This window comes from Leopardus geoffroyi, chromosome B2 (genome assembly GCF_018350155.1).
Source record: "Leopardus geoffroyi isolate Oge1 chromosome B2, O.geoffroyi_Oge1_pat1.0, whole genome shotgun sequence".
NCBI classification, from domain to species: domain Eukaryota; kingdom Metazoa; phylum Chordata; class Mammalia; order Carnivora; family Felidae; genus Leopardus; species Leopardus geoffroyi.
In genome coordinates, this window is record NC_059332.1 from 30,985,423 (window position 1) to 31,012,624 (window position 27,202).

The following is a 27,202-nucleotide window of genomic DNA, read 5'->3' on the forward strand; positions in this document are numbered from 1 at the left end:
GCCAGTGTCTGTACTCAGGGTCTCCAGCCACATAGCCTGTGCTCTGAGTAAAGCTCGAGGGGAGAAGGTCTAATGAGTCCTGGTGCTGGGATCAGTTTACAGAGCCAGGGATGGAGAGTTGGGGGATGGTCTGGGCCTTAGGTCACCTCCCACCCCACCCCCACAGGCAGCCCTGACGTCTCGGCACTGTCACCCCTTCGATATGCTCTCTCCCCCAAGCCCCTCCTTTGAGCCCCTCAACTGCCTCCTCACTCAAAGAAGGTGGTTCCTGGGGCGCCTGGGTGGCGCAGTCGGTTAAGCGTCCGACTTCAGCCAGGTCACGATCTCACGGTCCGGGAGTTCGAGCCCCGCGTCGGGCTCTGGGCTGATGGCTCAGAGCCTGGAGCCTGTTTCCGATTCTGTGTCTCCCTCTCTCTCTGCCCCTCCCCGTTCATGCTCTGTCTCTCTCTGTCCCAAAAATAAATAAACGTTGAAAAAAAAATTTTTTTAAAAAGAAGGTGGTTCCTGATTGTTCTGCCAGGTCCCCACCCCCTATGGCAACAGCTTCCAGGAGAGGGCTGGACCCATGATCCCAGCTGTGGCTATCTGGTTCCTTCCTGGGGACTTTGGCATCTATGGGGGGCACGTTCAGTCATACCGGGAACCCTCCCTCGCCCTGGGGCTGGACCTATAACCTGTGGCCTCTGACCCTGAAGGCAGCCCCATTCTGCCTGTACCTGGGGTCACACACAGCTGGACCACAGAGAGAGACCAGAGGGTGGGCGGCAGACAAGGAGGAGGGAGGAGCGACAAGTGAGGAGCTGGCCCCTCTCTTCAGCTTTTCCTTCCCCTGTCCCTGTCCTTCCAAGGCCAGTGAGGTCCCCTCTCCTGCTCTTCATTCAGTTCTCTGAGATACCACTGTGTTTGGAGAATAATTCTTATTTTTGGCTCAAGCCAGCTCTAGTTGGTCTCTTTTCCTTGCGACCAAAGAGTATATCAAGCACATAGCAAGAGCTCCAAATTGGGGGACCACATAATTCTTCATCTTCTTCAACTTTTGAGGCTGAAATACGGCACAGTGAATAATTACACTGGGACGACCCAGGCAAAGCAGGCCGCGTGGCCACCCCATCTGTAAGTTAACACGCAGACCACTTTCAACTCATTTTGTTCCTCAGGCGATCCTGGACAGCATATAGGTAGGGACAGCCATTGTCTCCCCGAGACAAAGTCCGTGGCAGTAACGTGGTCCAGGGTGGGGTGGTGGTGGGCTCAGGCCAGACGAGAGGGCTCAGGCCAGAGAGTGACTACGTGTTTCTGCCTGGTTGACCTGCAGCCAGAAAACTGATTCCAGCTGTGGGAGAAAAGGTCAGGGTTGAATTTCCCTTCCTTTCTTCTTGATGGATGAGAAGCTTGCTCTTTAAAATGTGGACTCTCCAAGGCCAGGTCGACTGGTGTCTTGCCAAGACTGTGTGGGTGGGACAGTGGGCAGGGACCCGAGGGAAGGAGACCAAGGAGGCCCCAGAAGAGCCCGAGCAGCGAGGTGGATGAAGGGCCTCAAAAGCTATAAGTGGCCGCGCCAGGGCCTGTGCCTGGGTCTCTGGCCATGCTACTCCTTGGGCTGCTGCTGCTGACCGCGCTGGCCGGCGCCCGCCTGCTGTGGAACAAGTGGAAGTACAGGAGCCTCCACCTCCCACCTCTTGCCCCCGGCTTCCTACACCTGCTGCAGCCCGACCTTCCCATCTATCTGCTTGGTCTGACTCAGAAACTGGGCCCTGTCTATAGGCTCCGCCTCGGGCTGCAAGGTGAGTTTGCTTCCTCCCTGGCCCCACCACGGTGGGGAGGTAGGGGTCTCTCCCTGCTGACATCTTGCTTTGGCTGTCCCCCAGATGTGGTGGTGCTGAACTCTAAGAGGACCATTGAGGAGGCCATGATCAGGAGATGGGTGGACTTTGCTGGCAGACCCCAGATGCCCTCCTGTAAGCATCGGGGCATTTCTTAAGGGAAGTACCAGGCTGGGGGAGGCAGGAAAGGTCAGGCCTGTGGCTTCCTTGGTCAGTTCGACCCCTCCCCTACTCGCAGATAAGCTGGTATCTCAGCCCTACCAGGACCTCTCACTAGGGGACTATTCCCTGCTCTGGAAGGCTCACAAGAAACTCACCCGCTCGGCCCTGCTGCTGGGCATCCGCAACTCCATGAAGCCACTGGTGGAGCAGCTGACCCAGGAGTTCTGTGAGGTGAGGCTGGACTCCCACAGGCACCCCGGGTCAGCTCCACTTCTCCCTGCAGCTCCGTGGCCCGTTTAGTTCCCGCTCCTTCTCCACAGCGCATGAGAGCCCAGGCCGGCACCCCTGTGGCCATCCAGAAGGAGTTCTCTTTCCTCACCTGCAGTGTCATCTGTTGCCTCACCTTTGGAGACAAGGTAAAGGCTCTCTTGCTCTCACCTATGTGCCTGGGCCCTTCCTTAGCCCCTCCCTGGTCCTCTCTGGTCCTGAACTGAAAGGATTGCCCCCGCCCCCCCTTTTTTTTTTGGCAGGAGGACACCTTAGTACATGCCTTTCATGACTGTGTCCAAGATTTGATGAAAAGCTGGGAGCACTGGTCCATCCAAGTTTTGGACATAGTTCCCTTTCTCAGGGTGAGGAGGTGGAGCCCAGACTCCCTGGGTCCTGGGAGGAAGGGCTGGGAGAGCAGGCTTCCTTGCCAGCAGCTCCACTCTCTTGCTCCCTGCCCCAGTTCTTCCCCAACCCAGGCCTCTGGAGGCTGAAGCAGGCCTTGGAGAACAGGGACCGCATTGTAGAGAAGCAGCTGAGGCAGCACAAGGTGGGAATGCTGTGTGGACCCGGCTGCCCCCTAGCCCGCAGCCAGGGATACCACTGCCCCAGAGCGAGGCGTCCCACCAGTCCTGGACCCGTTGCCCCCCTGAGACTCCTCTCCCCAAGCCAGGCACTCAGGCTGGTTTGCCTTCCCCCCCACAGGACAGCATGGTGGCAGGCCAGTGGAGGGACATGACCGACTACATGCTCCAAGGGATGGGGAAGCCAAGAGCGGAAAAGGGCCATGGACGGCTCCTTGAAGGACACGTGCATATGTCTGTGGTGGACCTTTTCATTGGTGGCACTGAGACCACGGCGACCACCCTCTCCTGGGCTGTGGCGTTCTTGCTTCACCACCCTGAGGTGCACCCTGGGGGCAGCCTGGCCGGGGCCACAGGAACTCAGCCCCCGGGGCGCCCACGCAGACTCTGTTCACCCAGGGGGCGGTTTCTCCTAGCTGGCAGGAAGGTTCCGCTGGGTTGCTTCAGGGAGCGGCCGGAGCCTGGGAGGCCGGGCGGCTGTGGGTCAGCTAGCACAAGGTTCTGGCCCCAGACACCAGGCTTGCTCCCATTTCCCAGATTCAGCAGCGACTGCAGGAGGAGCTGGACTGTGAACTGGGCCCTGGGGCTTCAGGCTCCCGAGTCCCGCTCAAAGACCCTTCACGGCTGCCCTTGCTCACCGCCACCATCGCTGAAGTGCTGCGCCTGCGGCCTGTTGTGCCCCTGGCCCTGCCTCACCGCACCACGCGGCATAGCAGGTGACTTCCGAGCGCTGAGGATGCATGGGATGGAAAGGGGGAATCGTGGCGGGTCTCTAACTCCACCCTCTCCTCAGCATCTTAGGCTACGACATCCCCGAGGGCACGGTTGTCATCCCCAACCTGCAAGGCGCCCACTTGGACGACACAGTCTGGGAGCAGCCACATGAGTTCCGGCCGGGTGTGTGGCGGGGAGGTCGCCCGTGGTGTGGGGGTGGCAGATGCTAGTCCCGGCGGCTACCGAACCCTGGGTCTGTCCTTCTGCCCACAGATCGTTTCCTGGTCCCAGGCGCTAGCCCGAGAGTGCTGGCTTTTGGCTGCGGAGCGCGAGTGTGCCTGGGCGAGCCGCTGGCACGCCTTGAGCTCTTTGTGGTGCTGGCGCGGCTGCTCCACGCCTTCACGCTGCTGCCCCCCACGGGCCCGCTGCCCTCTCTGCGACCCAGGTCCCACTGTGGCATCAACCTCACAATGCAGCCTTTCCAGGTGCGGCTGCAGCCCCGGGGAGCAGTGGCCCCGGGGCCGAGCCAGCACCAGTGACAGGGCAGGATGCACGCCGGACACATGCCTCAGTTTCTCCTTTTATTACTCCCGTACAAACCCCTTCCCTCCCCCCCTGTAAACATGGTGCTGTGAGATCGCTGACGGAGAAGGCTCCCTCCGGTGGCTGGAGAGTGAAGGTGGCCCCTGGCTCTTCTCTCAGCGCGACCCCTCAGTGCTCGGCAGTCATACTGGGGCGCCGGAGAGGTGAGCAGTGGTCAGCCTTCCCGGGCCGCTGGGGGCCGGTAGCTTCTTGGTCTCAGCTTCATTTCCGTGAAGGGTACAGAGAACTCGAAGCCTTTCCAGTAGTACCAGCTCACCCCCTGGGCGAGGAGTTGTTGAGACGGAGTCAAAGGCAGACATCCCATTGGCTGCCACCACCCCCTTCTCCCCCCCGCCCCTCCGCCCCTCCGGGGAGATGGTTCCCAGAAGTCAATCGCCCTTCCTCTCCCCCACCCGCTTCAATGATCCTCAACCGCAAAGACTGAGGCTTAATCTGGGCTGGCCCTTCACACCCAATAAAGCGTGCTCATTTCCCCCTTCAGATAACTTGGTGAGATTGGCATCATTCTTCCATTTCATAGAAGAGGGCCCTGAGGCGCCAAGCGGCTTGGTAACTCGTCCTGCCACACCCCAGCAGGTTATGCCCCAACCCACTCCCCACTCTGGGCTGCCTCCCAGGCCCCTCACCTGGTGGTCCACTGTGCTCCCATAGAGCCCGTTGAGGTTGGCATAGTGGCAGTTCCTGTACCACCAGGCGCCGCGGTACGAGACGGCGCAGGAGATGAGCAAGTTGTTGGGGTCTCGATCACGGGCAGAAAAGACACTGCCGCTGTGGTAGCTCATGGAGTCCCCTGCACAGGTGTAGAAGGAGCAGTGAGGGCCTCCCCTCCCCCTGCCCCACCTTCCGCGGCCCCCAGGCCCACCCCTCACCTGCTGTGCCATGGTAGCCCTCCAGATGGAGGCGGTAGTACTCGGGAGCAGAGTCTACTCGGAAAGAGTCGTACTGCGCAAACACGGCCTCGTCCCCAGCCCGCAGGTCCACGCGCATGGAGTAGTCGCCGGCTTTTGTCAAGCTGTGCAGGGCCTCGTTGCCTGGGGGTAAGGGAGAGTGCTCTCATCAGGGTTCTGGTGCCCACAGGGCCTCCACCCCTTCCCCGGTCCCCAATCCCTGTGAGGCACTGACCCAGCCAGAACTCCCCAGAGATGTTCCCAAAGCCATGGGCATAGTCCTCCCAGTCCCTCCAGAAGTCAGTCTGTCCGTCCATGCGGCGCTGGAACACCTGGGAAGCAGGGAAGCAGGTGGAGGCACCGTCAGCCTACGGCTCCTGACTCAGCAGCCCCTGCCCCGTGCAGAGCCTCGGGGGCCCGTCTGCCACCCACCAGCCAGCCGCCCCCGTCGGTCTCCATGTCACAAAACACATTCAGGGGCCGCTCGCGGTTGCCATTGAGGAAGATGGTGGTGGCCCTTGAGGTGCTGGCTCCGTTCTGCATCTCTTCCCCACAGTCCCGAGGGAAGGGAATCCGGAGTCCACCTGAGAAGAGGAGAATGAGGGGCCGAGTCCTCTTCCCAAACCCTAGACCCCTGCTGCCTGCTCAGCCCCTGACCTTAGGTCCCAGTGCCCAAATACCGGTGGTGAAGGAGGTGGACACGGGCGGTGTGAGGCTCTCGCCCCACATAGCTCGGAGCCACACGCTGTACGGGGTGGAGGGAAAGAGGCCCAGGAGCTGGTGAGAGGTGACTCCTCCTGGGAGCAGGATCTCCTGTGGGACACACAGGGAGCAGGTCAGGGGAGAGGGAGGTGGAGCCCCACTGGGAGAAACAGAGGAGGGGGCAGTACCTCCTGGAGGGGGGCCCGGGAGGGGAGTTGGCCAGTGAGGGAGGGGTGGGGGCACCTGGGTCTGTCCACCAGGGGTGTTGAAACTGAGCAGGTAGCTAGTCGGTGGGACTTGGGGCTCAGTCCAAGTGAGCAGGGCCGTGCGGGGGGTCACTTCCTTGGCCTCCAAGTCTTGGGGGGCCTCCAACCCTGGGAGGGGAAGGTGGGAACAGAAGATGGAGACGAGGCCCATCCTAGCTCCCCTGGACCTTCCCTCCCCTGTCACGCACACCTCACAGGCCGTACCTGTGGTGAAGGTGATGCTGGCCGGGGAGGTGAAGTTGGGGCCCCGAAGACCCCGTACCGTCGCCGTGTAGTTGGTGTGGAGCACAAGGCCACCCAGAGGGTAGTCCACAGCACTGCCAGGGGTTGAGCCCTGCAGTGGGGGGGCTGGGAGTGGGGGTGAGCATCAGCATCTGTCCCCTTCGTGCCCTGCCAGAGCCCCTCTCCCCACCCTCAGCGAGTCTTCTCCAGAGGCCTCAGCCTCGCTCACCCCCTGGGGCTGTGACACGGACGTCATATGTGTCCACAGGGGTCTGGGGGGGCTGCCAGTGCAGCAGAGCGGATCCCTCCGTCAAGTTCAGCGCACGAAGCTGGGTGGGGCCGTCAGGAACTGGGAGAAGGGAGGGGGCTCAGAGCTGTCCCCTGCTCCTCTCCCCACCCCTCACCTTCCCAAGCCCTGCTGGCCTCACCCCCTTTTCCCTCCCCCTTCATTCTCCCCCTACCTCCTGCCCAGGTCTCAGTCCATCCTACCTGTGGTGAGGAAGCCTGTGAGTGGCTCGCTCTCCTCAAAGCCACGGACGGAGACCACCGTCACCTCGTAGTGAGAGCCTGGGATCAGCCCCTTGAGTTTCTGGGTCCGGGCTCGGCCATCCACCTGCACGCTCTGTGGCTCCCCTGCAAACATGTCGGGCTTGGGAGTTTGCCCAGGGAATCAAGGAAGGGCTGCAGGGTTGTTAGAGTGCAGGGAGCAGGAGAAATGAGGGCAGGTGAGGACATGGCAAAAGGGTGTCACCTCCATCTGCCAGCTGGTAGGAAACTTTGAAACTGTCCACTCTGGATGGTGGAGGCGTCCAGCTGACCAGGGCCGAAGTTTCCCTGATTTCGCTGAATTGAAGGTCACGGGGGCTTTCCAGAACTGAGGGGGGTGGGTGCCAAGGAGTGGCAATGAGGGCACGGGGCAGGGGGCCTCTGGCCCCAGGATCCGCACCCCTTCTTCCAAGGCCCCAGTGGCTCCAGACTTGCTCACCACCACCCCTTTCCTCTAGATCTAGAAGAGGAAGTCTCTGTAGATTCCTCCAAGCCTTCCACCACTCACTGACCTTCCCTCTGGCTGAGGCACTAGGTCCCACCCTACAAAGTACAAAGACCTCCCACCCCACACTTTGGTGCAGCACGCGAACGTGCCCAACGTGGGGGCCTTACCTGGGCTAAGGGTGCGGGCCGTGCCCTGGATGCTGTCGGCCTTGTGGGGCCCACGCAGCCCATACAACGTAAGGGTGTATAGGGTCCCTGGACGCAGGTCCCGTAGCACCGCTGAGCGCCGTGTCCCTGGAACCATCAGCTCCCTCTGCAGCAGGGGACGCAGGTGGGGCTCCAGAGTGCTTGGTGATGGGACCCCAAAGCGGAGCAGGAAGGAGTCAAAGGCCCCAGATGGGGCCTCCCAGTTGAGCCGCAGCGAACTGGTGGTCACATCAGTCACCGACAGCTGGGACAGGCGGGGCCCTGGCTCCCCTGGGGTCTGACCGGCAGGAGCAGGCCCTGCACAGAGTGGGTGGGAGACAGAAGCACACCACCTTGGTGGCCTGGGGCAGTCTCTTCTACCACCCCACCACGGCCTCCCGTTTCCCATCTGCGAAATGGAGCTAATGTGGGGCTGGCACTGACAGGTGGGACCCACAGTGAGCACGCGTGTGTAGAGCCAAGGACTGCTAGTGCACGCCTTCCTCCCTCTATAGTACCCTGCTTATGTGTCACCACCTCTAGGCACCCCCTTTAGCCCTTTCGGTCCCAGACTAGAGGTGGGGAGGCCTAGATACAGGGCCCTCAACCGGCAGTACCTGTGGTGCCCTCAGCTGAGATGGGCCCCAGGCGCTTCCCTTCATGGAGGCCATAGAGGAAGAACCTGTAGGAGGTGCTGGGCTCCAGGCCCGACACTAGGACCTTGTTCTGGTTGCCATCCACGAGCAAGGCCTGGGGCTGCCCATCCGTGTCCTGATACTGGACCACGAAGGAGTCAAAGGGGCCCTGAGCCACACTCCACGAGAGGTGCAGGGAGTCTGGGGTTATGTCGCTCACTGCCAGTGTCCTTAGCTGGGGCCCTTCAGGGTGCTCGGGGGCCTCTGTGGCTGGGCGCCAGGGGGCTGGCGTGTCCTCTTCTGGGGCTGTGTGGAAGAAGCCCAGGGGAGATGCTGAGCAGGGGTGACTGAGGCTCTTCTGGCACCTTCCTTCTCTTGACTCTGTCATTTCCCTGCCACCCCTGGGCCTCTCTGAGTCAGCACTGTGGTCCCATTACCCTCTGTTGGCTCCCTTGCTGTGTCTGAATCAGGGGCTTGCTTCCCCTTTTCTACCTGTGTGTTTTCTTATGCCTCAAGATGTCTGCACAGCCTGCTCCCTCCCCACCCTCCCTGGGTGCCTAGGCTGATGGTCTGCGGTGGGAATAGCTGCTCACTCCCCGAGCTCGGGGCACGTGGTCCTCCTGAGAAAAGCTGAGGAAGGAGCTGGCTGGTGAGCCAGAAAGGCACATCATGCCCGCCATGTTGGGCCCAAGTGCCCCGTCCTGCTGACCTGAGCTGGGTGTTAGTAACTCCCGAGGAGGAGCCTGCTCCATCATGGCAGCCACTTCTACGGGTTGCTATGCCCCCTGCCTACTTTCTGTTCCAGTTATTTTCCATTTGACAAAAAGTGCTCCTGACTCACCCACAGGAGGGGTCTGCCCCTATCTGGCAAGGCCACCCTGCGGGGAGGAAAGAGCTGCCTCAATAGAGTGATGGGGCACAGCTGGCGGCGCTGAGCAGGGTGGGGGCCGGGACGCTGGGGACCGCTGCCAGGGCCTTTCCTCACGCCTGCCCTGGTTCCAGCTTTTGATGGGCTCCTTGGTTACCATCAGAGCTGGCCCCACTGCATTTCCGTTCCTCCAGAGCCCTCGGCAGGCCTCCTTACGCCCCAGGTCCTCCTGCTCACCTGTCACTCCCAGGACGGAGATGGGGCCCAGGCGCTGTCCTCCGTGGATCCCATAGAGCAGAAACTTGTATTTCCTGCCAGGCTCCAGGCCCTCTATGGTGACTTCCCGCTGGTCTTCGGCCACAGGCACTGCCCGGGGCTGCCCAGCTGTGTCCCTGTACTGGACCACAAAGGAATCAAAGAGGCCCTGGGCCACTGTCCATGAGAGGCGCAGGGAGTCTGGGGTCTCATCTGTCACTGTCAGCTCCCCCAGGCGGGGCGGGCGCTGCTGCTCCTTCTGCAGGGGAGCTGTGGAGAGTGGGAGGAGAAACTCTTGGTCAAGAGCTGCCTTTACCCCAGCCCTGGCAACTTCGGTGAGGCATGAGGGTCTAGGAAAGGGTCCCTGCATTGTGGCTGCAGTCTGCCCAAAGGAAGGAGAGCGAGCAGCTTGATCTCTCCTCTGGAGGCCACTGAACAAACTCCTTCCTGCGCCCACTCCCTCCTCGGCGTGATCAGGGTGCTGTAAATGCATAAAAGATCACCTTGTGAGGTAGGGTGCCTGGGGGTGTAGAGAAGGGCCTCAGTTTCCCCCTGGCTCCTAACCCCTTCAGCAGGGATGTGGCTGGAGCTGAAAAAGGCTCCCAGAGGGTATCTGGGTTGTCAGGGAGACACCCCTAAATACTAAGGGCTGGGCTGGGCAGCCAGAGCTTGGTCAGGACGTCCCCCTCTCTTGCAAGCAGCCTGGGCCGTCCTTCTACCCACTTCCCCAGCCCTGCACTAACACCACTGGACCAGGGCAGCCGGGTGTGGCAACACTGGGAGAACAAAGGGCAGAGCAGAACACAGAAGAGACCTGCCCAGGTGGGGATGGGTATTGGATGACGGGGTCAGAGGAGAAGACTGTAGTCACTCCCCATAGTGAGGGTTTGGGGAAGAGAATTATGCAGTCTGATTGTCCCAGGCCCCAAGTGACCATGTGCCCCATCCCTGTCTGGCCAGGGTGACTCATGGTCCTGGGAGTGGAGTAAGGGTCAGTGACCCACCTCCACCCTTCCTCAGGGGGCTGAGTAATGGGCACAATGACAGCAGATTTTTTCCATAGTCTTTTTGCAGCCAAATCCTTCCATATTTTCCACTTCTTGCCTCCGTTGGGACACAGGGAGGAGGATGTGATCATTTATTAAGTGCCAATAGGTATTATTATTCATAAGTATTATGCAGGTGCAGAAACTCAGGTTCAAGGGAAAGAAGTGGCTTGCCAATGGCCACAAAACTGGCAGTTGGAATTTGAACACAGGTCTGCTTGGCTCCAAAGACTGGATTTTCTTTATTACATCAGCGGTCGGTGAATGAAGGAAATAATGCATGTAAAATACTCAGAATAGTGTCTAGCATGTGACAGGGACTCAGTAAATGTTTGCTTTTGGTGTTATAAAGGCTGAAGGCAGGAGAATTAAACTGCATGGATAGGCAAGGGTTCGGGGCAGCTCTGGGGGCTTGGATAGGAGGCAGCTCTAGAAAAGGTGGGGTACAGGGCTGGGACTCACCTGTGGTGCCATCAGCAGAGATGGGGCCCAGCCGCTTCCTACCGGCCAGCCCATAGAGCAGGAACTTGTATTTCCTACTGGGCTCCAGACCCGAGATGGTGACCTCGCGCTGGTCTGAGGCCACAGGCACCACCTGGGGCTGCCCGTCTCTGTCCTTGTACTGGACCACGAAGGAGTCAAATTCACCCTCAGGGACTGTCCATGAGAGGCTCACAGAGTCTGGGGTCAGGTCTGTCACTGTCAGCTCCCCCAGGCGGGGAGGTTTTGTGTCTGGGGCTGGAAAAGAGAGAGAGATGTATGGGAGAGTGACAGAAATGGTGACAGAGGCAGACAGAGCTTCCTCAGGGTGCTAGGGCTGTGGGAGCTGGTTCCAGGAGCTAGAGGGAATGGCTAGGCCACATGTTAGGAAGTGGGGCGGCAGAGGAGTAGGGATAAAAGATGAGCCGAAGAAGAAAGCAGTGTCCCTCGGGATGTAGGAAAAGTAGGGAGAAGGATGAGAATGAAGGCTAAGCGGGGAGCCCTGGACCTGGATTTCACTGGACTCAGTAAATAAATAGGTCTGGAGCGTGGAGCACGGAAACAAGGAACTCTAATGGTCACCACAAGGGGGCGAAGGACACTGGGAAGGCTCCAGTGCTGAAGGTGGCCTCCAGCCTTCACTTACGGGTCTTTGCATCTGCAGCTATAGGGCCATGCCGCTTCTCATCCTGGAGTCCAAAGAGTAGGAACTTGTACTTCCGGCCGGGGGCCAGACCCGGAATGGTGATCTCACGGAGGTGTCCACCCACAGGCACCGCCTGGGGCCGCCCCTGCACATCCTTGTACTGGACCAGGAAGGAGTCGAAGACGCCCTGGGACACGGTCCATGAGAGGTGCACTGTGTTAGAGGTCACGGCTACCACAGCCAGCTCCCCTAGGCGGGGTGCCACAGGGGGCTCTGTGGGCTGGGAGGCTGGAACAGAGCAGAGGAGGCCGAGGGGTCACTGGCAGGACCCTTCAAAAGAGAGAGAGGGACTGCCTTGCTCAGGCTATGAAATGAATGTTTTGTAGCAGGTACTTCTAGAGTGCTTAATGTGTCCCAGGCATTGCTATTAGCAGCTCACAGAGTAGCCTCACACAACAACGTGGGTGCCAATATCATTATCATGCCAATTTTGTGTGGCTCTGCAGCACAGAAGTTAAGAAATGTTTGTGAATTCACACAATTAATACGTTCAGAGCAGGATTCAAACCCAGAGACCCTGGTTGTGCAGCCACATTCTGAGTCACTAAAACACCCAGCCAGGGAGCTTGAGGAAGCCATACAGGAAAAACTAAGCAAGTCTGAGGTTCCATATCAGGGAACTTAAGAGGTAAAACTTATAAGCACAGGGTACATGCCTACTGACCCTAAACACAGTCTCTATCATCCTCATTCAATGAAAGCATGAGGCAGGATCACCAGCACCATATGAGGAAAGAGAGGGGCCTAAAGGACCATTTGTGAGGAGTGCTGACCTCTAACGGGAGAAATCAAGAGAGCAAAGAAAGGCCCCAGCTCTCACTCACCAGTCACACCCACGGTGGACACGGGGCCCCAGCGCTGCCCCCTGTGCAGGCCATACAGGTGCATCTTGTACTTGCGCCCCGGCTCCAGGCCCCCGACGGTGACCTCACTCTCCTCACCCCCGACACGCACCACCTGGGGCCGCCCGTCCCTGTCCTTGTACTGGACAGTGAAGGAGTCGAAGTGGCCCTGGGGGACGGTCCACAAGAGGCTCAGCGAGTCTGGAGATGATCCTGTCACTGTCAGCTCCCCCAGCAGGGGCTCCTCGGGGGACTCTGGGGCCTCCGTGCTGGGCTCTGTGGGGCTGGGGGTCTCCTCCACCTCAGTAGAGGTTGGGGTCTCTTCCTCTGCAGCTGAAAAGGAGACACACAGAAAGGATGAGGCAGGATCTCCAAGAGATGTCCTTGGATCTTAGGAGAATGGAGAGCTGTGACCATGTCTGGGGGCCCCAAATTCAGTTCAGAGAAGCCCATGCTTGGGGCTGGCTGGGCTTGCTCAGCTGACATCTCACAAACATGCAGGAGAGTCTCCAGGATCGGCTGTGGGGAACCCTAGAGAGCCACCAGCACAGCTCATGGAGGCCCTTTCTGCTCAGGAGGACCCCTTGGTCCCCAAGGGGAGGCACAAAGGGCACCATGGCTCAGCCTCCAGCTAAGGGACCTCCTGCACCCCACTCACCCATCACCTGAGAGAGGTGACCCCCCCCGGCTGGCCCCACCCTGGGGCTTCCACCGTCCACTCACCCGTCACCCCAAAGGCAGAGACGGGGCCCATGCGCTGGCCACCGTGGAAGCCATACAGGTTCATCTTGTACTTGTGGTCTGGCTCCAGGCCTGAGATGGTGACCTGGTCCTCATTCCCTGGCACCCTCACTGCCTTGGGCTGCCCATCCCCGTTCTTGTACTGGACCAGGAAGTGGTCAAACTGGCCCTCGGGGACAGTCCAGGAGAGGTGCAGGGAGTCGGGGGTGGCATCTGTCACTGCCAGCTGCCCCAGCCGTGGCTTCATGGGAGGCTCAAGGGCCATGGTGGACGGGGCTTGGGTGGTCATGGCTTCATATTCTGGAGCTGCACAGAGACACACAGGGACAGGTGAGGACAGGCAGGCAGGTCAGAGTATAAGCAGGTGTATTACAAACATAAGATAATGAGGAACACAGCATCGCTGGCCACAGTGGCTCTAACTCATCTACTCTTCCCAGTCCCTCAATGTTGGCCTTCTCTGCCCCTTACCCTCATCTCGCCCTGCCCTCACCCACCCCTACCCACACCCCGCCACCTCTCCCAGTTTTTCCTGCACCCACCTCCCCTGCACACTGTGCCCTGGGCCTCCCTCCACTGGGGTCTCCTTGGCACCTCACTCCCTTTAGCTCATGTTGAGTGCTCCCAAACAGCTCAGAACCCCCTTCCCCAACTGGAAGCCTGGAATCTTCCTGGATCTGTTCCTGTCCCCAGCTGCCATCAGACTCAACAGTGTGCAACTCACTCTCAAGTTCCTCCTGGGTCTCCTCACTCCCCACACCTGCACACCTGCAGCCCCACCAGCCTGGCTTGCCTCACCTGCACTCCCCCAACACCGTTGCCTCTCACCTGAATCTCCACGTCCCTACTGGGCTCCCTGCCTCCCTGTCCCACCCGTTCCTCACAGGGGGCCAGGATGAGCCTTTCAGCGAACATTTGATGGTGTCAGCCTTAGCTTAACTATGCAACAACCCTCTCTTTCCCCGGGAGAAATCCCTGGCTTCTGAGCTGTCCCTACAGCCCACCCCTACTCAAGACTCTCTCCCCAGCTCAGAGGATCTCACACAAAACCCTCTTGGTCTCTCTCATGGGCCACTAGTTTCCAGTCCTTGGCACCAGTTGTGACGTGGATCTGACTCCAACACCGTCAGCAAGCTAACTTCTGCCCAACTTCGGTTCTCAGCTGTCCCGTGGACTCCTGCAGGCAGGCTGGCTTAGGCATGCTCCCCAGTCTGGCCTGGCCCTGGGGCTTCCTGTCCTACAAATATCCCCTGTTACCTGACTGCTGGTTCACAGCCTGTCTCCCTGTGCTTGGGAGCCCCATCACCATAAGAACTTGTCTCTCTGCCATGATCAGGCTTACCCCAGGGAACTCCCACAGTGCTTGGCTCAGGGCATCCAGTCTTGTTGGCCCTTGGGAATCCTAAGTCTGGTAATACCCCAACCATGGGGCCCGGAGGTGCTTCCATCAGCATGCTGTGTCCTGAACACCCTCTGTCTCCCCCTCCCCCTCAGCCTCCAGTGAACTACAGAGAGGCTGAGCCTCTGGGAGAAATCAGGGATGCAAGTACAATTCTGTCAAAAAATTCTAGGAAAGCATCCAATTGCTTTGTTGTGAGTGAGGAGTTCTGCTACTCAAAGTGTGGTCCTGCGACCAGCAGCATCCTCATCACATTAGAATGAGAATCTCTGGCCCCAGCCCAAACCTGCGCCATCTGAGCGTGCCCTTTACCAAGATCCTCGGGCCATCTGATGTGCAGAAGAAGATGTGTTGCGTCGAGTATTTGTTTTCATGCAGGCGGGTAATAATGGGAAAGTGTTGTAGGGCCTTCTTCCCCACCAGCCCAGCTCTCACCCTCACTCACCAGTCACGCCCACAGTGGACACAGGGCCCCAGCGCTGCCCCCTGTGCAGGCCATACAGGTGCATCTTGTACTTGCGCCCCGGCTCCAGGCCCCCGACGGTGACCTCACTCTCCTCACCCCCGACACGCACCACCTGGGGCCGCCCGTCCCTGTCCTTGTACTGGACAGTGAAGGAGTCGAAGTGGCCCTGGGGGACGGTCCACGAGAGGCTCAGCGAGTCTGGGGATGATCCTGTCACTGTCAGCTCCCCCAGCAGGGGCTCCTCGGGGGACTCTGGGGCCTCCGTGCTGGGCTCTGTGGGGCTGGGGGTCTCCTCCACAACCTCCTGGGGGGCTGAGAGAAGACAGGGGAATGGAGGCTTAGTTGTCAGCTTCTCTGCTGCTGATGCCAATTAGGGCAACAAAATGCTTCCAGTGATAACTCCTCCAGCCGTGGAGTAGAGGCTGGAGAGCCTTTGGATTAGCCAGCTAGTAACTCGTTGATGGAGAGTGCTGAGAAGGGCTCCCAATTCCCATCACGCACGGACTGGCAGGCACCATAAACATTCAGAAGGTCATTCAGACATGTGCCAGGAGCCAAAATAATTCTCATTTACTTTGACCCAATAATCCCATTTCTGGGCAGCAATCCTAAGAAAATTATGAAAAAGCAGGAAAAAGTTGTGTCATGGGGGTCCATTACGGGATTATTCATAACAACAAGATGTGTCAGGGACCCAAATGGCCCACAGAAGATGATTAACTTTGTTGTGGCGCTTTTACCATGAAGCATCAAATAACCATTAAAATGATGATTAATTCAGGTTGTGCAGCCGCAAAATAAATGCTCACAATATAACCGATGTACAAAAACAAAGGATGAGCCAAGAATCATATGACCACTCTGTAATGTGAAAACATGCGCTGTATGGGAAATGCAGAGAGAGCACGTGTTATTGATATTGTTATTAATGGCAATTATTGGGTCAAAAGGTGTCCTCATGAGAGACTTTTTTCCCTATTTTTCCCTATTCCATACCAACATATTCTATAATGTTGATATTATTTCACCAGAATAATGTAGACTTAGAAAGAAACCCTGGACTATAAAAATTCATCATCGGATAGTGGGTGTGGGGGGTAGGCCATGGGTCCCTTACACTGTCCTCCTTACTTTGTGTATGCTTGTGATTTGCTGTGACAGAGGGCAACAAAATTGACCAGTGGATCATAAGTAACACATTCCTTCACGGCGGGAGCTGTTATCATGTCCACTTTCTGATCATTCCCGTTCTCCCCATCCTGCTACACTCCTAAGAAGGCACATAGAGAAAGAGGCCCATCCCCCAGGAGTCAGAGAGGCTGTGTGAAATCGCTCCTTTGTCTGGAGTATGTTCAGGAGAGGATAGTGAACCTCTCAGAGCCGCTCACTGGATGTCATAAAGGTGGTGAGCCCCATGCCCACGGGGAGGCCTTCACACGACGGCCTTTGGAGCAGGCAGATGATCTCTGTGAAGGGCTCTCACCAGGCATCAGCACTGGGCTCACACTGATTTAGAAAAGCCACCCTGACTGCCCTTTTAGAATTTAATTCACCTTGTGATTTGCCCCCCTAATTTCTTACATTAGAAATAACTTTTTCAAAATTAGGAATGAAAGAAGTGTGAGAGTGATGGGGAAAGAGATGAAAAGAGCACAACGAAGGAGAAGATATTATGTTTAAAGGAAATATTCCCTGACTATAAAAGAAGTACTCATTATTTAACAAAATTTGGGCAACACAGAATAGAATAAAGCAAGAAAAGGGCTGGAACATTCTATCCTGCCCCACAAAACATGCATCTTGTGAGACGTGTTTCTTTCCAGTTTTCTTGCCATGCCATGTTATTTTCCAGTGGGTGTGATTAGCATCCTTACAAAACCTGGGGGCTCCTTTTTCAATGTAATATTATCAAGTAACTGTCTTATGTCAAAACATTTCAGTGATGGCATAAAAGCTCATCTTCTAGATGATGCCTAATTACTTAATCGTCCCAATGTGATTGGATGTTGTCGTGTTTCTTTCTTTCTTGTGTGTGTGTGCATGCTTGCATGTGTGCATGTGCAAATGCACCTGTACACGCATGTGTGTACGCGTGCTTGGCCTGTGCCTGACACACTTCTTAGCAGCCCAGGGGCTGACCATCAGAAGGAGGTCATGCTGGTGTGTACGATGAAGCTTCATGTCAGCAAATGCCACACTACTAACCACAGGCCACAGACCATAGAGGAAAGGCATGAATGGGGGCCAAGGTCTGGATCCTCAAGGACTAGCAAAAGAGCAGAAGACTCATCCAGGTTACTGATGACAAAAGGTAGCTCTCCCTGAAAACCTCTGATCCCTGCCCCATCACTCACCGGTCAGGCCCACGGTGGACACGGGGCCCCAGCGCTGCCCCCTGTGCAGGCCATACAGGTGCATCTTGTACTTGCGCCCCGGCTCCAGGCCCCCGACGGTGACCTCACTCTCCTCACCCCCGACACGCACCACCTGGGGCCGCCCATCCCTGTCCTTGTACTGGACAGTGAAGGAGTCGAAGTGGCCCTGGGGGACGGTCCACGAGAGGCTCAGCGAGTCTGGGGATGATCCTGTCACTGTCAGCTCCCCCAGCAGGGGCTCCTCGGGGGACTCTGGGGCCTCCGTGCTGGGCTCTGTGGGGCTGGGGGTCTCCTCCACCTCAGTAGAGGTTGGGGTCTCTTCCTCTGCAGCTGAAAAGGAGACACGCAGAAAGGATGAGGCAGGATCCCCAAGAGATGTCCTTGGATCTTAGGAGAATGGAGAGCTGTGACCATGTCTGGGGGCCCCAAATTCAGTTCAGAGAAGCCCATGCTTGGGGCTGGCTGGGCTTGCTCAGCTGACATCTCACAAACATGCAGGAGAGTCTCCAGGATCAGCTGTGGGGAACCCTGGAGAGCCACCAGCACAGCTCATGGAGGCCCTTCTCTGCCCAGGAGGACCCCTTGGTCCCCAAGGGGAGGCACAAAGGGCACCATGGCTCAGCCTCCAGCTAAGGGACCTCCTGCACCCCACTCACCCATCACCTGAGAGAGGTGACCCCCCCCCGGCTGGCCCCACCCTGGGGCTTCCACCGTCCACTCACCCGTCACTCCAAAGGCAGAGACGGGGCCCATGCGCTGGCCACCGTGGAAGCCATACAGGTTCATCTTGTACTTGTGGTCTGGCTCCAGGCCTGAGATGGTGACCTGGTCCTCATTCCCTGGCACCCTCACTGCCTTGGGCTGCCCATCCCCGTTCTTGTACTGGACCAGGAAGTGGTCAAACTGGCCCTCGGGGACAGTCCAGGAGAGGTGCAGGGAGTCGGGGGTGGCGTCTGTCACTGCCAGCTGCCCCAGCCGTGGCTTCATGGGAGGCTTGGGAGTCATGGTGGGTGAGTCTGTTGGCGCTGGCATTTCTTGGTCCTTTCCTGGGGCTGGATCAGGAGATAAAGAGACTGTGTGGAAATACCTTGTGGGTTCCCTTCTCATAAAAGATATTGGATTTCTCCCAGGCACACCAAGGCATCTCCCCAGGGTTAAGACATCATTTCCCTGGTTTGAATGTTCAGTAACTAACAGACAGAGCATACTCTTGTGGTGACACCATGGTGGTAGGCTGGGACTGCCATGATACTCAACACATGCATGCATTGAACCCTTGGGAGCTGCAGAGCAAATCTGTGCATAGGGACAGAACTAAGGCTTTATAATACCACCAAGCATAGCAGATAAGTCACATCAGAAGGTACATCTACTCAGGTTTGGAAATTCTACTTTGTGAGTATTTTCCTTTAATACCTCCTTTGATTTAGAAGGCTTCTGAGCATTTTAATTTTTTTTAACATTTTTCATTTTTGAGAGAGAGAGAGAGGGACAGAGCATGAGTGGGGGAGGGGCAGAGAGAGAGAGGGAGACACAGAATCCGAAGCAGGCTCCAGGCTCTGAGCTGTCAGCACAGAGCCTGACACGGGGCTTGAACCCATGGACCGAGAGATCATGACCTGAGCTGAAGCCAGATGCTTAATTGACTGAGCCACCCAGGTGCCCCTATTGAGCATTTTTAGAGATGAATTTAGATTTCACAGTTGAGGCCAAAGAGATGAGACCACATGTGATCATCTTTGCAATTGGGTTGTTTTGGACCTTGTATTAGCTCTCTCAGTAATTTATGGTACAGATGACCCATCACGCCTTCAGATTTTTCGTCTTTTCTGTTCTGCATAGGGTTTCATTCTTCCTCTTTTTAAAAAAAATTTTTTTTTAATTTTTTTTTTTCAACGTTTATTTATTTTTGGGACAGAGAGAGACAGATCATGAACGGGGGAGGGGCAGAGAGAGAGGGAGACACAGAATCGGAAACAGGCTCCAGGCTCTGAGCCATCAGCCCAGAGCCCGACGCGGGGCTCGAACTCGCGGACCGCGAAATCGTGACCTGGCTGAAGTCGGACGCTTAACCGACTGCGCCACCCAGGCGCCCCTTAAAAAATTTTTTTTAATGTTTATTTATTTTTGAGAGAGAGAGAGACAGAGACGGAGACAGAGCACGAGCAGGGGAGGAGCAGAGAGAGAGGGCGACACAGAATCTGAAACAGGCTCCAGGCTCTGAGCTATCAGCACAGAGCCCAACACAGGGCTCGAACTCAAAAACTGTGAGATCATGACCTGAGCCAAAGCTGGACGCTCAACCGACTGAGCCACCCAGGTGCCCCTTCATTCTTCCTTAATCGTTGAATTACAAAAGCATCTTGTTTCCTATCTGTTCTGTTTGGAAACTGGGTCTTAAGCATTGAAGGGTAATAGCTCCAAAGGACCTTAACAAAAGCAACGAACAGCCCTGTTAGTGAGTAATGAAGGAGGCGAAGTGCCTTGTGAAGTTGCACATTTGACTAATACTCACCATTGAATTAATAGCATCCATGCTGGCAGGATTCTCATAATTATGAGAGTTCATTCTAAGAATTTTCAGAGACTAATTTTCTTCCTCTTCTTTCATTACAGATGAAGAAAAGGAGGCACTGAGACATTCAGTGACTCTCTTGGGGTCACACAGCTCAAATAGGCTGAGGCTTCAAACCCAGGTCTGCCTGAGTCTATGTTATTTCCCTGATGTCCTGCCTCTTCAAGGACCAAAAAGCCTGTAGGTAGGGGCACCTGGCTGGCTCAGTCAGTAGAGTGAGCAGCTTGTGATCGCGGGGTTGTGAGTTTGAGTCACATGTTGAGTATAGAGTTCACTTAAAAAAAAAAAAAAAAAAAAAAAAAAAAGCCTGTGTGTAAAGGCTGAGGTGTCTGGGTAACACCAAAGACTTGGAGTAGAGACACTAGCAGAACCACTCTCAGGAGCTTGGGAGGCTCAGTCTCAGGGACAGTGGGACAAAAATACCTGAATACTAACAGTGAAAGAGAAACTGAGTCCAGCTAGGGCAGGGCCCAGTGTCCTGTTGCACACTCACCAGTTAAGCCAACAGTGGAGACGGGGCCCACACGCTGGCCACCGTGGAAGCCATACAGGTTCATCTTGTACTTGTGGTCTGGCTCCAGGCCTGAGATGGTGACCTGGTCCTCATTCCCTGGCACCCTCACCGCCTTGGGCTGCCCATCCCCGTTCTTGTACTGGACCAGGAAGTGGTCAAACTGGCCCTCGGGGACAGTCCAGGAGAGGTGCAGGGAGTCGGGGGTGGCGTCCGTCACTGCTAGCTCTCCCAAGTGTGGCTTCAGAAGGGTATTGGCAGGGGGCTCCCCTTCAGGATCTGGGAATAGATGCAAACAGAAGCTTTCCTATTGCTAGAAGAAGTAGTTGAGGCCCCGGCTCTCCTGGATTCAGACCAGAAGGTGGGCCAGCTCTGTAAGCCTAACTTGAGACCCATTTCTGCTTATCATCAAACTTCTTGTGGTCTCCTTATGGTCTGTCAAACTTGGTAGGCAGCCTCTTAGCTCAGGGCCTTTGTAGTGACTATCCCCTTTGCATGAATGTTCTGACCCCAGATGCCTGCGTGGTTCATGTCCACACTTCCTTTAACTCTTTGTTCAAATGTCACCTCTTCAGGGACAATCCTGATCACCCTATATAAAATTCCAATTCTCCCAATTGCAATGTATCCTCCCGTTTTTGGACCTGATCCCAGCAACAAATTGCAAAACAACACTTATGAGACAATCAGGAAACTAACACTACCTACATACGTAATGATATTAACGAATGTTCATTTTTAAAGAAAAAATAATAGTGTGGCTATTTTTAGTCTTTAAACATTTTTTAAAATTTTAGTCTTTAAAAAAAATTTTAATGTTTATTTATTTTTGAGAGAGAGAGATAGAGCATGAGCAGGGGAGGGGCAGAGAGAGAGGGAAACACAGAATCCAAAGCAGGCTTCAGGCTCTGAGATGTCAGCATAGAGCCTGACACGGGGCTCAAACCCACAGACTGCGAGATCATGACCTGAGCCGAGGTTGGAGGCTCAACCAACTGAACCACCCAGGTGCCTCTATTTTTAGTCTTTTTGAAAAGAGTAATACACTTAAATATGAAGCAATGAAGTATAGAGTGTCTGGGATGAGCTTACAACAGTATATCCATACACTGGAATACTATTTGGACAAAAGGAATGATGTACACCTACAGGTTACAACATGGAACCTCAAAAACACGTTCAGTGAAAGAGGCCGGACACAGAAGAACACATATTGGGTGATACCACGTGTCTATGTTCAGAAAAGGCAAATCTACAGATATAGAAAGTAAATTAGGGTGGCCTGGATCTGCACATCTGCACACCAGTTTTCTTCTTGGGCCGAAGGAAAGTTCTAAAATTAGATAGGGCTGATGGTTGCACAACTCTGTAAATATACTAGATATCATGAAACTGTATACTTAAAACAGGCGATTTTATGGCATGTAAATTATATCTCAGTTAAGCTGTTAATAAAGAACATATTCTGGTGGGAGGAGGGCAGAAAGAGAGTGGGATGAGCCAGGCTGGCCAGGAGGTAACATTAGGATGGCAATGGACACATAGGATTTCATTTGCTATTTTTTTCTCTTTTGTGTGTAAATTCGAGTCGTGTATAGTAAATACTTGCCGAATGAATTAGTATTTCATGGCATTTGTTTCAACCACACACACAAAAAAGATCTTTCCAGAGTACCCAGGCAAAGCAGAAAGCCACAAATGGGTCAAGGTATCACTGCCTCAAAGGCTTCCACTCCAGACACCACATCACACTTTCCTGAGATGTTACTGGACAAAGGGTGGGTTAGGTGGGGTTTGAGGATCCTGGCTCTCCAGTGTAGGACACCCCGGAGCTCTACCAATGGAACCTTACCTGACGCAACCCAGGAGGCTCTTTAACCCTCACTCACCAGTCACACCAACAGTGGACACAGGGCCCCAGCGCTGCCCCCTGTGCAGGCCATACAGGTGCATCTTGTACTTGCGCCCCGGCTCCAGGCCCCCGACGGTGACCTCACTCTCCTCACCCCCGACACGCACCACCTGGGGCCGCCCATCCCTGTCCTTGTACTGGACAGTGAAGGAGTCGAAGTGGCCCTGGGGGACGGTCCACAAGAGGCTCAGCGAGTCTGGAGATGATCCTGTCACTGTCAGCACCCCCAGCAGGGGCTCCTCGGGGGACTCTGGGGCCTCCGTGCTGGGCTCTGTGGGGCTGGGGGTCTCCTCCACCTCAGTAGAGGTTGGGGTCTCTTCCTCTGCAGCTGAAAAGGAGACACACAGAAAGGATGAGGCAGGATCCCCAAGAGATGTCCTTGGATCTTAGGAGAATGGAGAGCTGTGACCATGTCTGGGGGCCCCAAATTCAGTTCAGAGAAGCCCATGCTTGGGGCTGGCTGGGCTTGCTCAGCTGACATCTCACAAACATGCAGGAGAGCCTCCAGGATCGGCTGTGGGGAACCCTGGAGAGCCACCAGCACAGCTCATGGAGGCCCTTCTCTGCCCAGGAGGACCCCTTGGTCCCCAAGGGGAGGCACAAAGGGCACCATGGCTCAGCCTCCAGCTAAGGGACCTCCTGCACCCCACTCACCCATCACCTGAGAGAGGTGACCCCCCTCCCTGGCTGACCCCACCCTGGGGCTTCCACCGTCCACTCACCCGTCACCCCAAAGGCAGAGACGGGGCCCATGCGCTGGCCACCGTGGAAGCCATACAGGTTCATCTTGTACTTGTGGTCTGGCTCCAGGCCTGAGATGGTGACCTGGTCCTCATTCCCTGGCACCCTCACCGCCTTGGGCTGCCCATCCCCGTTCTTGTACTGGACCAGGAAGTGGTCAAACTGGCCCTCGGGGACAGTCCAGGAGAGGTGCAGGGAGTCGGGGGTGGCGTCTGTCACTGCCAACTGCCCCAGCCGTGGCTTCATGGGAGGCTCAAGGGCCATGGTGGACGGGGCTTGGGTGGTCATGGCTTCATATTCTGGAGCTGCACAGAGACACACAGGGACAGGTGAGGACAGGCAGGCAGGTCAGAGTATAAGCAGGTGTATTACAAACATAAGATAATGAGGAACACAGCATCGCTGGCCACAGTGGCTCTAACTCATCTACTCTTCCCAGTCCCTCAATGTTGGCCTTCTCTGCCCCTTACCCTCATCTCGCCCTGCCCTCACCCACCCCTACCCACACCCCGCCACCTCTCCCAGTTTTTCCTGCACCCACCTCCCCTGCACACTGTGCCCTGGGCCTCCCTCCACTGGGGTCTCCTTGGCACCTCACTCCCTTTAGCTCATGTTGAGTGCTCCCAAACAGCTCAGAACCCCCTTCCCCAACTGGAAGCCTGGAATCTTCCTGGATCTGTTCCTGTCCCCAGCTGCCATCAGACTCAACAGTGTGCAACTCACTCTCAAGTTCCTCCTGGGTCTCCTCACTCCCCACACCTGCACACCTGCAGCCCCACCAGCCTGGCTTGCCTCACCTGCACTCCCCCAACACCGTTGCCTCTCACCTGAATCTCCACGTCCCTACTGGGCTCCCTGCCTCCCTGTCCCACCCGTTCCTCACAGGGGGCCAGGATGAGCCTTTCAGCGAACATTTGATGGTGTCAGCCTTAGCTTAACTATGCAACAACCCTCTCTTTCCCCGGGAGAAATCCCTGGCTTCTGAGCTGTCCCTACAGCCCACCCCTACTCAAGACTCTCTCCCCAGCTCAGAGGATCTCACACAAAACCCTCTTGGTCTCTCTCATGGGCCACTAGTTTCCAGTCCTTGGCACCAGTTGTGACGTGGATCTGACTCCAACACTGACAGCAAGCTAACTTCTGCCCAACTTCGGTTCTCAGCTGTCCCGTGGACTCCCGCAGGCAGGCTGGCTTAGGCATGCTCCCCAGTCTAGCCTGGCCCTGGGGCTTCCTGTCCTACAAATATCCCCTGTTACCTGACTGCTGGTTCACAGCCTGTCTCCCTGTGCTTGGGAGCCCCATCACCATAAGAACTTGTCTCTCTGCCATGATCAGGCTTACCCCAGGGAACTCCCACAGTGCTTGGCTCAGGGCATCCAGTCTTGTTGGCCCTTGGGAATCCTAAGTCTGGTAATACCCCAACCATGGGGCCCGGAGGTGCTTCCATCAGCATGCTGTGTCCTGAACACCCTCTGTCTCCCCCTCCCCCTCAGCCTCCAGTGAACTACAGAGAGGCTGAGCCTCTGGGAGAAATCAGGGATGCAAGTACAATTCTGTCAAAAAATTCTAGGAAAGCATCCACTTGCTTTGTTGTGAGTGAGGAGTTCTGCTACTCAAAGTGTGGTCCTGCGACCAGCAGCATCCTCATCACATTAGAATGAGAATCTCTGGCCCCAGCCCAAACCTGCGCCATCTGAGCGTGCCCTTTACCAAGATCCTCGGGCCATCTGATGTGCAGAAGAAGATGTGTTGCGTCGAGTATTTGTTTTCATGCAGGCGGGTAATAATGGGAAAGTGTTGTAGGGCCTTCTTCCCCACCAGCCCAGCTCTCACCCTCACTCACCAGTCACGCCCACAGTGGACACAGGGCCCCAGCGCTGCCCCCTGTGCAGGCCATACAGGTGCATCTTGTACTTGCGCCCCGGCTCCAGGCCCCCGACGGTGACCTCACTCTCCTCACCCCCGACACGCACCACCTGGGGCCGCCCGTCCCTGTCCTTGTACTGGACAGTGAAGGAGTCGAAGTGGCCCTGGGGGACGGTCCACGAGAGGCTCAGCGAGTCTGGGGAAGATCCTGTCACTGTCAGCTCCCCCAGCAGGGGCTCCTCGGGGGACTCTGGGGCCTCCGTGCTGGGCTCTGTGGGGCTGGGGGTCTCCTCCACCTCAGTAGAGGTTGGGGTCTCTTCCTCTGCAGCTGAAAAGGAGACACACAGAAAGGATGAGGCAGGATCCCCAAGAGATGTCCTTGGATCTTAGGAGAATGGAGAGCTGTGACCATGTCTGGGGGCCCCAAATTCAGTTCAGAGAAGCCCATGCTTGGGGCTGGCTGGGCTTGCTCAGCTGACATCTCACAAACATGCCGGGGAGTCTCCAGGATCAGTTGTGGGGAACCCTGGAGAGCCACCAGCACAGCTCATGGAGGCCCTTCTCTGCCCAGGAGGACCCCTTGGTCCCCAAGGGGAGGCACAAAGGGCACCATGGCTCAGCCTCCAGCTAAGGGACCTCCTGCACCCCACTCACCCATCACCTGAGAGAGGTGACCCCCCTCCCTGGCTGACCCCACCCTGGGGCTTCCACCGTCCACTCACCTGTCACCCCAAAGGCAGAGACGGGGCCCATGCGCTGGCCACCGTGGAAGCCATACAGGTTCATCTTGTACTTGTGGTCTGGCTCCAGGCCTGAGATGGTGACCTGGTCCTCATTCCCTGGCACCCTCACTGCCTTGGGCTGCCCATCCCCGTTCTTGTACTGGACCAGGAAGTGGTCAAACTGGCCCTCGGGGACAGTCCAGGAGAGGTGCAGGGAGTCGGGGGTGGCGTCTGTCACTGCCAGCTGCCCCAGCTGTGGCTTGATGGGAAGTTCTGAAGGTTCATCCTCCTCTTCCCTTGGGACTGAACAAAGACAGGAGAGAGAGAGACAGAGAGAGAGAGAGAGAGGGGTAGGATGACCATGGGGACACTGCTCTCCTCTGCGCTCTCACAGCCATTTGGAAGGTAGCAGAGCTCTCCTTGCTCACCTGTGAGGGCCTCAATGTGGGCAGGACCCACACGCTGCTGGCCATGGAAACCATACAGGGTCACCAGGTATCTGTGGTCAGATTCCAGGCCAGTAAGGATGATGTCATTCCGGTCACCATCTACTTTGACTACTTGGAGTTGCCCATCTTTGTTTGTGTACTGGACCTCAAAGGAGTCAAAGTCTCCCTCCATCACTGTCCAGGAGAGATGCAAGGTGTCTGGCGTGGCTTCCTCCACAGTCACCTCCCCTAGGCGGGGCTCAGGCCCTGGAGGACCTAGGGCCTCGGTTTCGATATCTTCTCTGGAGGCTGGTTCAGAGAGACAGGGAGAGATGGGTGACCGGTCTGTCATTGCAAGACTCTCCAAGAAGAGAGAACGAGGGAAAGAGTGAAGGACGTGACGGCAAGAGTTCAGCAATAAAAAGGACCAACTATGATACAGGGGGATGAATTTCCAAGGGATTGGAAACCAAGCACAGAATATGTATTGTACGTTCTGTTAAAAGAGATGCTTACAAAGGCAAAACTGTAAGGAGAGAAAACAGTTAGTGGCTGCCAGAGGCTGGGTTTGGGAAAACTGATTGCAAAGGGGCATGGGGAAATGGGTTTCTTGGGTCAATGGAAATGTTTTATATCTCAGTTGTTGCAATGGTTTCATGACTTAGACATTTACCAACACTCATTGTTCACACAAAATTATATGTAAATTATGCCTCGATAAACCTCATCCCTTCCCCTAAAAGAAGGGAAATGGGAAGCTCAGAAATCCCCTGACTGGGTCAGGCCAGGCGAGCTGAAGCCAGAAGGAGGGACGGCATACTCTGGCCACAGCCTCACTCACCAGTCATGGCGATGGCAGAGATGGGACCCACACGTTTGCCCTGGTGCAGTCCGTACAGCAGGAGCTTATACCTGCGGTTTGGGTCCAGGCCCGGGATGCGGACCTCCCTGAGGCTGCCCTCCACAGGCACCACCTGCGGCTTCCCGTCTCTGTCCTTGTACTGGATCACAAAGGAGTCAAACTGGCCCTCAGGGACTGTCCACGAGAGGCTCACAGAGTCTGGGGTCACGCTGGTCACCTGTAGCTCCTCCCCAAGACGGGGCTTTAGGGGATGCTTTGCTTTAGCATCATCCACCGCACTCCGGATCTCTGAGATGGAGACAGAAAGGAAAGAGCTGCGTGTTTCTGGTGGCCTGGGTGACCTCAAAGGGCAGGACTGAGAGG

General features: G+C 56.3%; 2 protein-coding genes across 11 annotated transcripts in view; one reads left to right on the forward strand and one right to left on the reverse strand.

Annotated features, from left to right (window-relative positions):
- The first annotated feature begins 808 nt into the window (after positions 1-808).
- On the forward strand, positions 809-4,132 carry LOC123608177 (steroid 21-hydroxylase). Of its 2 annotated transcripts, none has more exons than XM_045497780.1 (10): positions 809-1,784; positions 1,869-1,958; positions 2,062-2,216; positions 2,306-2,401; positions 2,516-2,617; positions 2,716-2,802; positions 2,958-3,158; positions 3,374-3,552; positions 3,630-3,733; positions 3,824-4,132. In XM_045497780.1, the coding sequence occupies exons 1-10, from the start codon at positions 1,586-1,588 to the stop codon at positions 4,087-4,089; spliced, it is 1,479 nt and encodes a 492-aa protein (XP_045353736.1). In that variant the 5' UTR covers positions 809-1,585; the 3' UTR covers positions 4,090-4,132. The 2 variants fall into 2 exon arrangements, with proteins under 2 accessions (XP_045353736.1, XP_045353737.1); XM_045497781.1 differs by having other exon boundaries at positions 1,669-1,784; positions 2,039-2,216.
- Positions 4,119-27,202, reverse strand: part of TNXB (tenascin XB) — a 58,671-nt gene continuing 35,587 nt past the window's right edge. For 4 of the 9 annotated variants that reach the window (XM_045497771.1, XM_045497773.1, XM_045497775.1 and 1 more), the window contains 23 exons: positions 26,819-27,127; positions 25,978-26,286; positions 25,550-25,852; positions 25,118-25,155; positions 14,827-15,139; positions 12,965-13,288; positions 12,224-12,574; positions 11,340-11,627; positions 10,676-10,951; positions 9,150-9,437; positions 8,027-8,350; positions 7,392-7,727; positions 6,982-7,104; positions 6,720-6,863; positions 6,460-6,579; positions 6,213-6,356; positions 5,986-6,116; positions 5,721-5,853; positions 5,473-5,624; positions 5,276-5,372; positions 5,023-5,184; positions 4,780-4,943; positions 4,119-4,412 (listed from right to left, as the gene is read on the reverse strand). In XM_045497771.1, coding sequence (XP_045353727.1) covers positions 4,308-4,412; positions 4,780-4,943; positions 5,023-5,184; positions 5,276-5,372; positions 5,473-5,624; positions 5,721-5,853; positions 5,986-6,116; positions 6,213-6,356; positions 6,460-6,579; positions 6,720-6,863; positions 6,982-7,104; positions 7,392-7,727; positions 8,027-8,350; positions 9,150-9,437; positions 10,676-10,951; positions 11,340-11,627; positions 12,224-12,574; positions 12,965-13,288; positions 14,827-15,139; positions 25,118-25,155; positions 25,550-25,852; positions 25,978-26,286; positions 26,819-27,127 — 4,934 coding nt within the window. In that variant the 3' untranslated portion in view covers positions 4,119-4,307. Of the gene's footprint in view, positions 4,413-4,779; positions 4,944-5,022; positions 5,185-5,275; positions 5,373-5,472; positions 5,625-5,720; positions 5,854-5,985; positions 6,117-6,212; positions 6,357-6,459; positions 6,580-6,719; positions 6,864-6,981; positions 7,105-7,391; positions 7,728-8,026; positions 8,351-9,149; positions 9,438-10,675; positions 10,952-11,339; positions 11,628-12,223; positions 12,575-12,964; positions 13,289-14,826; positions 15,160-17,201; positions 17,541-17,944; positions 18,296-20,290; positions 20,588-22,197; positions 22,549-22,942; positions 23,267-24,804; positions 25,156-25,549; positions 25,853-25,977; positions 26,287-26,818; positions 27,128-27,202 lie in introns of all 9 variants that reach the window. The other 5 variants (XM_045497779.1, XM_045497772.1, XM_045497774.1 and 2 more) reach the window with 5 other exon arrangements.

Excerpts from the sequence above, each read along its gene's own strand:
- LOC123608177 (XM_045497780.1), top strand. The coding sequence starts at position 1,586 with ATGCTACTCCTTGGGCTGCTGCTGCTGACCGCGCTGGCCGGCGCCCGC. Across the intron at positions 1,785-1,868 it reads GCTCCGCCTCGGGCTGCAAG|ATGTGGTGGTGCTGAACTCT; the intron begins GTGAGTTTGCTT and ends GCTGTCCCCCAG. Across the intron at positions 1,959-2,061 it reads CAGACCCCAGATGCCCTCCT|ATAAGCTGGTATCTCAGCCC; the intron begins GTAAGCATCGGG and ends CCCTACTCGCAG.